This window comes from Calonectris borealis, chromosome Z (assembly GCF_964195595.1).
Source record: "Calonectris borealis chromosome Z, bCalBor7.hap1.2, whole genome shotgun sequence".
Classification (NCBI taxonomy): Eukaryota; Metazoa; Chordata; class Aves; order Procellariiformes; family Procellariidae; genus Calonectris; species Calonectris borealis.
This window is the reverse complement of record NC_134352.1, coordinates 63,895,576-63,908,674: the sequence shown is the minus strand read 5'-3', so window position 1 is coordinate 63,908,674 and position 13,099 is coordinate 63,895,576. Positions and strand designations below refer to the sequence as shown.

The following is a 13,099-nucleotide window of genomic DNA, read 5'->3' as shown; positions in this document are numbered from 1 at the left end:
TGAGGCTCGCCGGGGGCAGGAGCTGCGGTGCGCGAGGGGCAGGCCAGGCCAGGCCAGGCCCGGCCGTCGGGTGGAGGAGAGCTGTGCTGCAGCGTAGGTGAGGGGGCTGCGCGTGGTGTGCGGGCGGGGAGCTGCTGCCGGGGGCGGTGTACGCTCCTCGAGGGGTGCGGGTGAGGAAACTTTCTGCTCCGTGGGGGTTTTGCAGGCGAGCGGGGTGCGCGCTGTGCGTGGGGAGCGCGGCTGAGGAGGTTGCGCTGTGTGCGTGCGGCGGTATCGGGTGAGAGGGTGCGCACTCAGCGTGGGGGGATTGTGCACTGCGATTGCTTTTGAATGGGGGTGTGAAGAAATGGTATGTTGCAGGGGGAGGGGGGGGACGGGGAGAGGCATATGCGCTGTATGTGTGGTGGTGATTTCCGTGTTGTGGTGCTCTTTGGTTAAAGTTGGTTTGAGGTGTTATATCCCTTAAAGACATTACCTGAGTCAACGCACGACGTGTGCTGTGTGGATACATAACACAGAGCAGTGCTCGAAGCATTTCGTTTTATATCACAGAATCATTAAGGTTGGAAAAGACCTCTAAGATCATCAAGTCCAACCATCAACCCAACACCACCATGCCCACTAAACCATGTCCCTCATCTACGCATCTTTTAAATACCTCCAGGGATAGTGATTCAACTACTTCCCTGGGCAGCCTGTTCCAAGGCCTGATCACTCTTTCAGTAAAGAAATTTTTCCTAATGTCCAATCTAAACTTCCCTTGGCGCAACTTGAGGCCATTTCCTCTCCTATCGCTAGTTACTTGGGAGAAGAGACCAACACCCACCTCACTACAACCTCCTTTCAGGTAGTTGTAGAGCGCGATGAGGTCTCCCCTCAGCCTCCTCTTCTCCAGACTAAACAACCCCAGTTCCCTCAGCCGCTCCTTATAAGACTTGTTTTCCAAAGTTTATCTTTCCTCAGTCTTTCCTCTGTTCTTGACTATATCTTAGGTTCTTAATTTTATTATGATCTCTCACTGAATTTAATGATATTATTTGTAAGAGGAGTGTATGCCTTTGGAGCATAATTTTTTTTTTCCCATGTTGTTTCATTATGGAAGTGATAAAGGGTATCTAAGTTTCTATCATGTGTCAGGTATCAGGTCATTGGTCTTGAAGCCTTATTATATATATCGGTTCAAAACTGTATCTTAAGTTCTGGCAATACTGTGTAGAACTAACAGTAGCTACCTGGCACATTTGAATATTTACTGCTGTTACTAATATAATGAATTCAGAAGCATTTTTTTAACTCGGCAATGATATTCTTTGATCAGTGACTAAGTTACAATAAAACTAATGGTGTATTTATCTATATTTTTATAGGTTTTGCTGAGAACTACAGCAGGAGATATAGATATAGAATTATGGTCAAAAGAAGCACCAAAAGCATGTCGAAATTTCATCCAGCTTTGTATGGAAGGTAATGACTGAATGGGATAGGAGTTGTTGAAATTATTTCCTATGCAATCTTTGTGCCTTTTTTAATAAAATAGAGGTCATAACTATGTTTTAACTTTAATATCTTAATGAATTTATTTGTATTTAGAAAATATTAACTAACACTCAGGCAACGTTTTTCAAGGTTATTAAGGAACCTGGTGGAAAAAAAGAAAAATTTTATATGGTTTTCTCAAATGTAGGAGATGATGTAGTATTACCGAAAAGTTGTATGTCAGAGACTTGGGAAGGCTGATTCTCAGCAAGTCTCGACAAAGTATAACTTCTTTAATGTGTGTATGAAATGGCAATGATGCAATGTTGGACATCCTCCAAAATTCTCATTTCCATATCACCATTTCATTTTTTTCATGAATGCTTCTAATGTTTCATTTGCTGTAGTTTTTTGTTGATGGAAGCTCTGTAACACTCTTCACTGGAGTAGCGGGTACCAGAATGAGAAGCTCCCTAGTGGGAAAACTGTAACAAGAATTTGTGAAGGACCTGGTGCCTTTATGTGTTTTCTCGCTGCTGCTATTATCCCATTTATGCCTTCGTAGAGTGGTTAAGAGTTTTTTTAGCCCTTCTCTGTTAGGGGAAAATAGCAGTCTAGGATTTGTGCCTCCAGCAGGATCCAGCCTGTTCCATGTTCTTATACCTAATGTGGAGATTTTTTGCAATGGTAAATCAATTTCTTAGCTCTTGGTAAGTCCTAAAAGTTCAGTTATCCTCAGTGTTAAAGAACTGGGCTTTATTTCTTTTCTGAATTTGTCTGACTGCTGTGTAGGATCCTGTGCTTTGTATAATAAATTTGAGTATTTCTCCGGTGAGTATCCTAGCATATAGCTATCCTGTAACATTTGCAAATCCTGCTTTGTCTTGCAGCATGCTGCAGATGTTTTTTTTATTATTTAAAAAAAAAAATCAACCTGAAATATATGTCAGGTAAAGTTAGGTTTTCATTGCTCTTGTTTTCTTATGATCTCCTAACCCTTATCTGGTAGATAAAAGAAGACAACTTAGGGTGCAATATGTGCCACATATTTCATTCTGTGAAAATGATCAGTTTGGGTACAGGGTAGGTCGTGAAAGGGGTGACACCTGTGTTCCATGCTGGTGAGTGAAAATGCTAATCATTTCGCGTGTGGATATGGCTAATGATGTATGTGAGATTTTGGCTGGGACAGAGCATAGTAGTTTTAGCTCTCGTTTTAAATTGATGTATGTTGGAAGTATCATTCCAATGATAAAACTTAAAAGCTGAAAAGAAAATAATTCATCAATATCATCTTGTTGGTGATGTGCAGTGTCTTTTGCAACAGAAACACGACACCACTTTTTTTTCATAAATGTCATCAGCAATACTTTGTAGCTGAGATACACTCACACTGAGCAAGACAGCGGACGAGGAGGGAACCCCCACTGGAAATAGCAGAATCCACTTACACTGCTTGCTTTCTGGAACTTCAGTCTCTGGGCATCTCTGCATAATCTATATGAAAGTTTGATTTTGAGACCACTTACGTATGTTTAATATCCTCTTCTTTTTCTCTCTTTTTTTTTTTTTTAGAGTATTACAATAACACAATATTTCACAGAGTGGTACCTGGCTTTATTGTGCAGGGAGGTGATCCCACTGGTACTGGATCAGGTGGAGATTCAGTCTATGGCGCTCCCTTCAAGGTACGTATCTGTATATCTTATGCATTAATTTTTGGTTATTCTATCAGTTGTTCATCCTACTGTGTTGGGTTGTGAGAAAACAAACCTTATCTTAGAAATGCAGTGTTATACATGTAGAGTAATTGCTTTCACATGTTGCTTTAGTATTTTTGAATATGCCTTTCTGAAATGAGAGTTTTTAAATCTAGCTGTTCTGGTATTATGATAATTGTATAACCTTATTAACATGAACTTCACAAGGAAAAATAGGGAGGAGGAAGAGTGAAGGGTAGGTGTTGATATGTGGCCAACTCAGATGCAAAAATGTACATTGTTTACGCACATTATATCTCACTTAGCAAAGGTCTCTGAATGTTGTATATGTGTTCATAGGTATTATTGACACCAGCATGGCTCATCTCTTAACCAGTAGGCTCAAATCCTGAGTGAAGCTACCCACGCGCAGCAGTTATGTTCTGTTCTGCCTGATTGTTTTATTTCAGATGGGGCAGGCACCTTTAACTCATGACTGAAGCTGCATAGCCTGTCTTTGGGCCTTCCATCTCTCTGCTGCTAGAGCAGACTCACACATACAAACACGAACGTGAAGTTTGTGGAAGGGATTGGACCTGAGCAGAGAACAAAAATATTACTGATATTGTAGCGGCATCGCTGCTTAAAATTAGTGGTATCTCAATATTGCAGTGTTTAGAATTGTGATACTACCATGGTATTAATACATTACTCGTCGCTTTAACTTTGCGTTGTAAGTAGTTCTATTCTGTCTTCTTATGGTCCAGAAAATGTTCTTCCTATGGATTTTTGCAATATTGTGCTATTACAACCTGTTACTGAGCTTCCAGTTATTTTACACAAATCAGGATTTTTCCCCTAAATACAGTGGTTAACAAGAATGATAGTTTTACAAGAAATGTATGAAATGCAATTGCTTTTAGAAATGCTTTGGATTTTTTTAATATTGGGAGGATAATAAATTCCAACAAAAACGAATAATGATTATTAGGTAACGATTGGAAAAAGAGAAAGTTAACAAGATAGAACTTAGAGTTTTTATTAAATCATGTGTCTTTCTATTATTGATACACTAGTTTAATTTTTTTCTTTCAGTGTTTGTTGCTTTTGTGTTTATGGTTTCTTTTGGAAGAAGATTGTTCATTTGTTTGCATTATTATAGGCACTAAGAAGAAAAAACATTGACTAAAAATAATCTTTTCTGCTGAAAACAGAAACTTTTAAATACAACTGTGGCATTAAGTTTCAAAAGACTTTGGTTTTATTACTGTCTGAATTTAAAAGAAAATTAACAGCATATTTTCTGTGTGTGCATATTGATGTAAGTAAGACGTAGCTAAAGAAGTGCAAAAAATAGTTACATACTTAAATCGTGTTCTTTTCTCTTCTGTCTCTGCCAGGATGAGTTCCACTCACGATTGCGATTTAATCGAAGAGGACTTGTTGCTATGGCAAATGCTGGGCCCCATGATAACGGGAGTCAATTTTTCTTTACATTGGGTCGTGCAGATGAACTTAATAACAAGCACACAATCTTTGGAAAGGTCTGCTACAAGGACTAAAGTCCCAGTTTGAGTTTGACAGAAGCTACTATAAGTTTCTCTGTATTCAAAGGCTATTTCAGTGTTTGCTGCTACGTACATTTGAAATTTATTTCACTGCTTTCTAAGCTGTCTCCGTTCTCTTTGTTTCCCGTGTCTGGTAGAAATATTTCTACGGGTTGTTCCCATAATTATCTACTTTACTGTTGTTATTATTCTAAATTATATTTTCGTGTTGTGCTTCCTTTGAATAATCTTACTAATATTATTATGGGTCTGTCTTATTAATCAGTTCATCTAATACTAGTGACATTTTAGAAAATTCTGTTTGTAAATTTTAATCACCCGTGAAGAGTCAGGAAAATGAAAAACAGGTGAATTTACCACTCTCATGATTTACTTTAAAGAAAATAAACTAGCTATTTTTTTATTTCACAGTGTCTTTTATTTTCCTGTTTCACAGCTCATAGTAAGAATTTGACATCTTTCCCTGCATACGCTCTCAAAAATGCAGGTTTAGCTGCCTGTATTCCTTCAGCTTTTGCTGTTAAATTTTAAAAAACCAAACCTTTGTACATTGTACGTGCTGTCTTTTAGAAGTCTTACATGCTTACAGTATTTCCTATATCATTTGTATTTTCAAAATTCTTTACATAATAATTGCCTTGCGTTTTGCATAATAATTAACAAAAATTATAGGCAAGGATTTTCAAACCTTTTTTATAAATTTGACAGGTTACAGGGGATACAATATATAACATGTTGCGCCTGGCTGAAGTAGAAGTTGACAAGGAAGAGAGACCTCTTAGTCCACATAAAATAAGAAGTAGCGAGGTGAGTATGTTCTAGTTTGAGATTTGAAGTTTTAAAATTCTTTTGTTCAAAGCATTCAGAAACCTGTGTTCTAGTATGAAAACTTGGCATGTCTTTTTATATATTGTTTTAAAATATTGAATCATTTAATGATAACAAAATACCTGTTAAAGATGTGTCTAAAATACTACTTTTTTAACAGGTTTTGTTTAATCCTTTTGATGACATTGTTCCAAGACCAAATAAAAAGCTGAAGAAGGACAAACTAGAAGACGAAACTAAAAAGTCCAAAGTAAAAGGCACAAAGTAAATATATGCAACATACATGTCATGGTTAATTTTCTTTCACCTTTAATTTGCAGCTTGGTAATTTTCTATTTCTGCTTTTGAAACACAACGCTTAACCAAAATGCCTAGAGGAATGTTCTCTAACCTTAGCAAAACCTACTTCCCCGTTTCGAGAGATCATGCAAATCTAGTTGCTCTGGCTGAAGTGGCTACAGCTCAGCTGATGCACAGTAACTGTTTCATGCATGCTGATAGTCTGTTGCAAAAGAGAGGTAGAAGGTACCTTAAGCCTTTTCCATGGGCAAGCACGTGCAATCATTCTTTTGTGACTGGGATGACACTGAAGTTAGTACGTGCTAGTTACTAGGTCATAGCTCAGTTGTTTGAGGTTTCTGAACTTCTTTTATCAGCTACCACTTCTCTCCCACTAAAATACTTAGCAAAAGGCAGGCGTTTTGACATGGGAAATTTCAATTTATGTGAATGAAATTTGGTAGTCGTAAACATGCAATGAAAAGTAATAGGAAATCTAAAGTGTGTGTACGCTGTCAGTTCTGTCGGACAGCAGTACAACATGTTGCGACTGACTGGTTCCAACATAGTGTAAACAATTAAATTTGGGAAAAAAAAATTAAAGATCATTATTTCTTTTAATTACATTCTATGAATATGTGTGTATTTGATGCTTTTCTGAGCTGTCATATCATGAAAATTTTGTGTCTGGTACTTCAATGTTGCTCTGCTGGAAAAAAAATTGAAAAAAATGCAACTGCTCTGTTTTCAGAGCTGTCAGCATTTAAGAGTCTGTGAAAGTTAATCAAAGCAGAATTTCTCAAATTCCATCTTACCATTTTCTAAGTGATGCTTAGCTATCCTGATTGTTTTGTCTCAGGAATAGAATAGAACATGCTTCTCTAAATATTTGTGGTTTATTGCAAAACAACATGTTGTAGTTGTTTGAAATTGGTACATTTCGCAGGGCAGAAAGTTTTTTTAAAAAATTGCATACAGTGTGAAAGTAATATGTTTAATGTTTATGGAATGTTAATAAGACAGTATTTAAAGTTTTACTAGAAAATCCGTTTTCTCTTTTAAAGAAATTTTAACCTGCTTTCCTTTGGGGAAGAAGCTGAAGAAGAAGAGGAGGAAGTCAATAGAGTTAGTCAGGTACTGTAGCAAATCATCCCCATTTTTCTTTTCAACTTAAAATTACCTTTTTTGCATGTTTGTGAAAAGCTTTAAAGTTCTTAATCTTGTTCTTGTGTTTGAGTTTTCAACAATAATAATAGAAATTACTTCAATTTTTATGATTCTACTATTTTAACATGTTGAAAAAACAGAGGTTTTTAACTCTTCTAACTTTGAAGGTGCCTTCAGTTACTGCGTGATATTTTTACATTTCCATAAACATAAAGTTTCATACTTCATAGTGTAGATCTATGTCTGCTGTTTAAAATTAATGGAAGTGATAGATACTTTATTCTTTTTCACCTCCTTAATTGTAGGAGTGTAATTTGATTGTAAAATACTTGAGGTTTGAAATAGATCCACTTGTTCATTGCCAGTGCATTCTTAGCTCCATTTTCTTATGTGTATCCATTCTGTGTGCAAAATTAAATGGGGTTATTTGTGGGAAAAATAGTGCATTATCATAATTAAATATTGCAGTATTGTAAATTGTTCACATTCACAGAACTAGGGTTGCATAGGTAGTCTTTGATCTAACATTTCCTTATCTGACTTTGCCACTTAAATAAGGTTAGTTTAAAATTCCTATAAAAAGTTGTCGTTCTCATTTCTACTGCTGACCAAATTATTTCGCTAGAGCCCTAGACTTTCTTACTTATTTGTACGGTTCGGGTACCTACCTGCTTTGGTTAGTGATCAGACTACGTGGTGCTGAGTCCTGTACCACATAAGTGAAAAAATGGTCCTCAGTCCTCACGATTTAGTTAAAATGCAAAAGACAATAGTAAATAATATTACAGTGAGATGGTATCAGTCAGGATGATAGTAGAGGTTTATCACAACAGTAGTTTTAACTGTTTTTCTTTCTTGTTTCAACTTACCAGTCAGACTAACTATACTTGTTTACCTTAACATGCTCATCTGCAGTTCTGCTCTTGGTGTATGTCTGGGTTTTAATATTGCATTTAACTCAGTTGCTTTGATGTTCTTCCCTTTCACGTCAAATACTTGCTTTTCAATTTAAAATGATATAAATAGAACACCTCTTCCATGACAAGCCCAGTTTCAGTGTTGTCATGCTGTCTTCAACTCAGTCTTAAAATCTCATCCTCATATTTGTCCTGACTAAATTCTGGACTAGCTGTAGCTGGAAAAAAAACCAAATCAACTGTTTATGAAGAACTTCTATTCATTCTTCACAACACAATGAAACTGTTTTTTCCAAACCTCATTGCTTGTTTCTAATAGGTCTAGATCAGTATCTCTATAGTTCTGGACATTATCTTGATCTTGATACATTAAGCACCAACTTTCATTCTCTGTTTTCAATAAGAAAAATCGAAGGTCAAAATTAATAATGGGATTCTTTTGACATCCACAAATTCAGAATCCTTCTGTGAGCTTTTTTTGTTACTAGATGCAGTAAGTCTTGCTTGTTTCAACATAAGAAGGGTATACTTTTAGGACTGATGTTGAGAGGAAAGTCTGTAAGTAGCTGAGGAATCCTCTGATAGATCTGAGAAAAGGGAACATTTACTATTAATTTTTAGTACAGTGAAGATAAGGCTAAAATTATCTAAAGAATAAATGAAAACACCATGTATCAGGATGAAATTTTTACGCTGTTTAATGGTTTCATGTTTACATGTGAAAAATAAGAATTCTTGTCTTAGTCACATCCTATTGACCAAGTAAATACTGAATTTAAGAATGCCTCCCTAAGTCTTTTCTCCATCTTCCCCATTATGAACAATTTTCTACTCTGGACTTGTTCAGGCTGCACTACAATTAGTCTAAGTGAAAGAATATGTTTTATCTTTGCTGCAATACATCACCTTGTTCCTGAGACTGTACAAAGAAGGGCAAGATCTGGGGATATGGATCATGGTAACTTTAAAATAAAAAAACAAAGGGAGAGGGGGAGGGAAAGATGAGAATGATTATTCCCTATTTCTTACAATATGAAAGCTGAAACACAAAGATAAATGAGCAAATAAATATACAAAGTATTTTTCCCTCTTGGAATTTAAATTGTGAACATTTATGCCACAAAATATGATTAAAGTGAGAAGTATAAATACTTTCAAAAAGAGATTAAACAAGGGATTAGGGCTGTTGGTTTCTTTTAAATGTTACAGGTCAAATTGTGTCTTCTGCATCAGGAGAGTCTCTAAATGGTTATATTATAGAGACTATGAATTTTAGAAAGAAAATTTGTGTACCCCGGGAGGTTATAGAAGGCAGAGATCACAGGATTACGGAAGTTTGTGTCAAGGAGTGGAAAGAGCAGAATGGCTGCATGAGGGAGGGCGAGCGAGGAGGCAAGAGTGATTCCAGCACAGGCAGTGCGCTCACCAACAGAGGCACAATCCCACAGAGTCTGGGTACAGCAGGCAGAGTTGGTTGCTGGTAACAGGGTCCATCAACAGGGTCCTGGACATGGCAAGCAATAACCAAGACCAAGGTTCCCTCCAGAGAGTCTAGTCAGGAGCAGTGAGAGATGGGACAGGAGACAAGACTGGAGACAAGTCCACAATGTGGGTCTAACAGGCCCATCCAGAAGACGGGGTTAGGCACAGGTACACCTCTGACACAGCTCAGGCCTGAGCTGAAATGGTGCTTACGGGCAGAGAAGCTCCAGATAAAACTCCTCAAGGCCACTAAGGCTATTAGTGCACTTGGGGACCTGACAGTGGGCCCCCCACTGATTGTTGATTAGTGTTTAAACTGAAGCTTTCGATGTCCAAACTGCTCATGTAATTGTCTGTACTTGTTTGGAGCAGTTTACAAAGCTGATAAGCACTTGTCTTATATTTCATCTAGCTCCTGAACACACACACACGAATTACTTGTTAAAGGCAGTAATTTTTCATGTTGCTAGTGCTAGAATGTGTTAGTGGTTTTTTCTACATAATAAAAAATTGAAGTCATGTTTAAATAAGTAAGATTTTGTTATCCACACAACTACTGTTTTCCTGAAGCTGAAATTGAGACATACAGGTCATAAAACAGACCGTTTCTGTAATGGAGATTTTCAGTCTGATTTCAGTCTGAAACGTAAGTGTATAAGTGTACTTTTTGGATTAGCTTGGGCAATGCTTTCTTACTGCAGTCTTTCTGTTTGAAGATCTTACGTGTTATTAAATTTATTTGACTGCTTGCTTCAGTAGATGAGTCCTGCATGATGTATTGCAGATTGATGTATTGCAGGTTGTTAATTTCTTTTTTTTTCCTAGGGTTCTAATTAGTATTCTGCCAATTGATAAGTACTGCTTTGTACATGGTAGTTCTTTGAGTTGTCATATGCCATTATTGAAAAGTCAAGTTCTTACCTCTTCATTCACTCAAGTACATATGTGCTAGACCATGTATCTTTATGATGTGTAATGATTGTGATGACTAAACAATCTCTTTTTTTTTTCTCTTTTTTTTTCTCTTTCCTTTAAAATTAAGTGCATTGCTATTGGAACAATGCTTTTTAAATCCATGGGGTCAGTTTGATGCTCCTTTTTCTGGAACGTCTTCTCTGTTCTTCTGCTATTAAAAGTATTTATATTTACTGGTTAGATTAAAGCTAACAAGAAACAAGTTATCTTTTTCTTACCATTATCTTTTTTCACCATCTCTTCTCTCAAACACTGAAATTTATAATACCTTTTTTCTTTTCTTTTTTTTTTTTTAACAGAGCATGAAGGGAAAAAGTAAAAGTAGTCATGATCTACTGAAGGATGATCCACATCTAAGCTCAGTTCCTGCTGTCAAAAGGTTAATATGTGATTTCCAATTTCCAGAACAGATTCACTTTCAGGATGTTAGACCTGATTAGCATCATGTATACTCATTGTTTGTCTGTTACTCTTTAAGAAATTAACAATGGCAATGCTGGATCGGACCAAATGTTCCTCTGACCCACTATGCTGTCACCAACGTTGGCCTCAGTGAATGCCCAACAAAGAATAAAAGCAGGGCAAGCATAATGTTTACCTGAGTAGTCTCCCACCCTCCATCTACTTTCAGCTTAGGGGACTGTCAGAATTTGATGTGGTTCATCTATTTAGTAATCCTTAATAGAGCTCTCATCAAAGTACTTATTCAGTCTCTTGTAATATTGTTTACATTCACACCCTCCTGTCTGCTGCAGGAAGGAGTACCTCTCCTTTTTGTTCTGCACCTGGCTGCTACTGGCATCATTTGATAAATTCTAACTCTCATGCTGGAAGAGACAGTGAGCAGTCAGTCCCTTTGTATCTCTCTTTACCACAATCCCTTCTTAGGCCATCTCTTTTCTAGCCTAAGCTTTTAAAGCCTACTCAACTTTTCTTCACACAGAAGTTGTTCTGTACCTGTGGTTATTCTTGTTGCTCTTTCCAACCCTGGTTCTATTCTAATATCTCCCCCCCCCCCAAATCTAAACAACATATTAAAAATGAGGTGAACCATAAATCTGTATGCTTGCGTAAAGATGGTCTCTATTTTCTTCTCTATTTCTTTTTAATACTTCTTACCTTCTGATTTGCCTTTTTAACCACTGTTGAGTATTGAGCTGAGACAATTCCATGAAATTATATCAACTCCAAGAATTTGTTTATCACAGAATCATAGAATAGTTTGGGTTGGAAGGGACCTTTAAAGGTCATCTAGTCTGACCCCCGTGCAATGAACAGATCAAGTTCCTCAGAGCCCCGTCCAACCTGACTTTGAATGTTTCCAGGGATGGGGCATCTATAACCTCTCTGGGAAACCTGTTCCAGTGTGTCACTGCCCTCATTGTAAAAAATTTCTTACTGTAAGCCCCCTTTAAGTACTGAAAGGCCTCAATAAGGTCTTCCCGAAGCCTTCTCTTTTCCGGACTGAATAACCCTAACTCTCACAGCCTTTCTTCATAAGAGAAGTGTTCCATCCCTCTGATCATTTTTGTGGCCCTCATCTGGACCCGCTCCAACAGGTCTGTGTCTTTCTTGTGCTGAGGGCTCCAGAGCTGGACACAGTGCTCCAGGTGGGGTCTCACCAGAGCAGAGTAGAGGGACAGAATCACCTCCCTCGACCTGCTGGCCACGCTTCTTTTGATGCAGCCCAGGATACGGTTGGCCTTCTGGGCTGCGAGCGCACATTGTCAGCTCATGTCCAGCTTTTCACCCACCAGTACCCCCACGTCCTTCTCTGTGAAGCGGCTCTTGGTATCTTCAGCCTGAATTGATCCCGGGGGTTGCCCCGGCCCAGGTGCAGGACCTTGCACTTGCCCTTGTTGAACTTCATGAGGTTCACATGGGCCCTCTTCTTGAGCTTGTCCAGGTCCCTCTGGATGGCATCCCGTCTCTCAGGTGTGTTGACCGCACCACTCAGCTTGGTGTCATCTGCAAACTTGCTGAGGGTGCACTCGATCCCGCTGTCTATGTAATTGATGAAGATATTCAACAGTACTGATCCCAGTACAGACCCCTGGGGAACACAACATTATCAATGAGAGCCCCTTGTTCTGTATGTGGGACTCCTTTTCCTAATGTGCATAGCTTTACTTTTATCTACTTCAAATTTCATCTATCATTTTATTGTCTTATCACTCAGGTCCTTCTGCAATTCTTCAATCTGCTCTTGGCTTTATTATCCTGAGTAACTTAGTATTAGCAAAAAATTCAGTGGCCTGGCTGTTTGCCTGCTTTGTTACTGAGCTCTCTGAACAGCGCAAGCCCCAACACAGACTACTGTGGATATATACTAGTGATCTTCCTCCATTGCAAGAAGTGATGGTTTGCTTCTAACTTTTATTTTCTGTCTTTTAACCATCTGTTTATTCATGCATGGACTTTCCCGTCACCCCAGGACTACTTAGTTTCCTTAAAAACCGTTGATTAGAGATTCTATGTGAATCCAAATATATCAGAGAGATCATCCACAGCCATGTGTAGGCCCTTCAAAACACTCCCAGAGGTTGGTAAGGCAATTTGCCTTATAGCCATGTCACAAATCCCGAGTAGGTCATTTTATCTCTTCCTGTGGCTTTTACTTGATCAAGACTGACATCAGAATTACAGACGTGGATGCATTCTAAATATTTCCTTTAATACTTATAAATGTGGTTTTGTTTTTTTTTTA

At 37.9% G+C, this 13,099-nt stretch overlaps 1 protein-coding gene across 2 annotated transcripts in view; it reads left to right on the top strand.

The window, feature by feature from the left end:
• CWC27 (CWC27 spliceosome associated cyclophilin) overlaps nucleotides 1–13,099 on the top strand; it is a 121,268-nt gene that overhangs the window by 282 nt on the left and 107,887 nt on the right. The window contains exons 1-8 of one of the 2 annotated variants that reach the window (XM_075136182.1): nucleotides 9–97; nucleotides 1,368–1,464; nucleotides 3,052–3,164; nucleotides 4,577–4,720; nucleotides 5,453–5,551; nucleotides 5,733–5,836; nucleotides 6,916–6,985; nucleotides 10,692–10,771. In XM_075136182.1, coding sequence (XP_074992283.1) covers nucleotides 1,458–1,464; nucleotides 3,052–3,164; nucleotides 4,577–4,720; nucleotides 5,453–5,551; nucleotides 5,733–5,836; nucleotides 6,916–6,985; nucleotides 10,692–10,771 — 617 coding nt within the window. In that variant the 5' untranslated portion in view covers nucleotides 9–97; nucleotides 1,368–1,457. Of the gene's footprint in view, nucleotides 1–8; nucleotides 98–1,367; nucleotides 1,465–3,051; nucleotides 3,165–4,576; nucleotides 4,721–5,452; nucleotides 5,552–5,732; nucleotides 5,837–6,915; nucleotides 6,986–10,691; nucleotides 10,772–13,099 lie in introns of those variants that run through there. The other variant, XM_075136181.1, reaches the window with a different exon arrangement.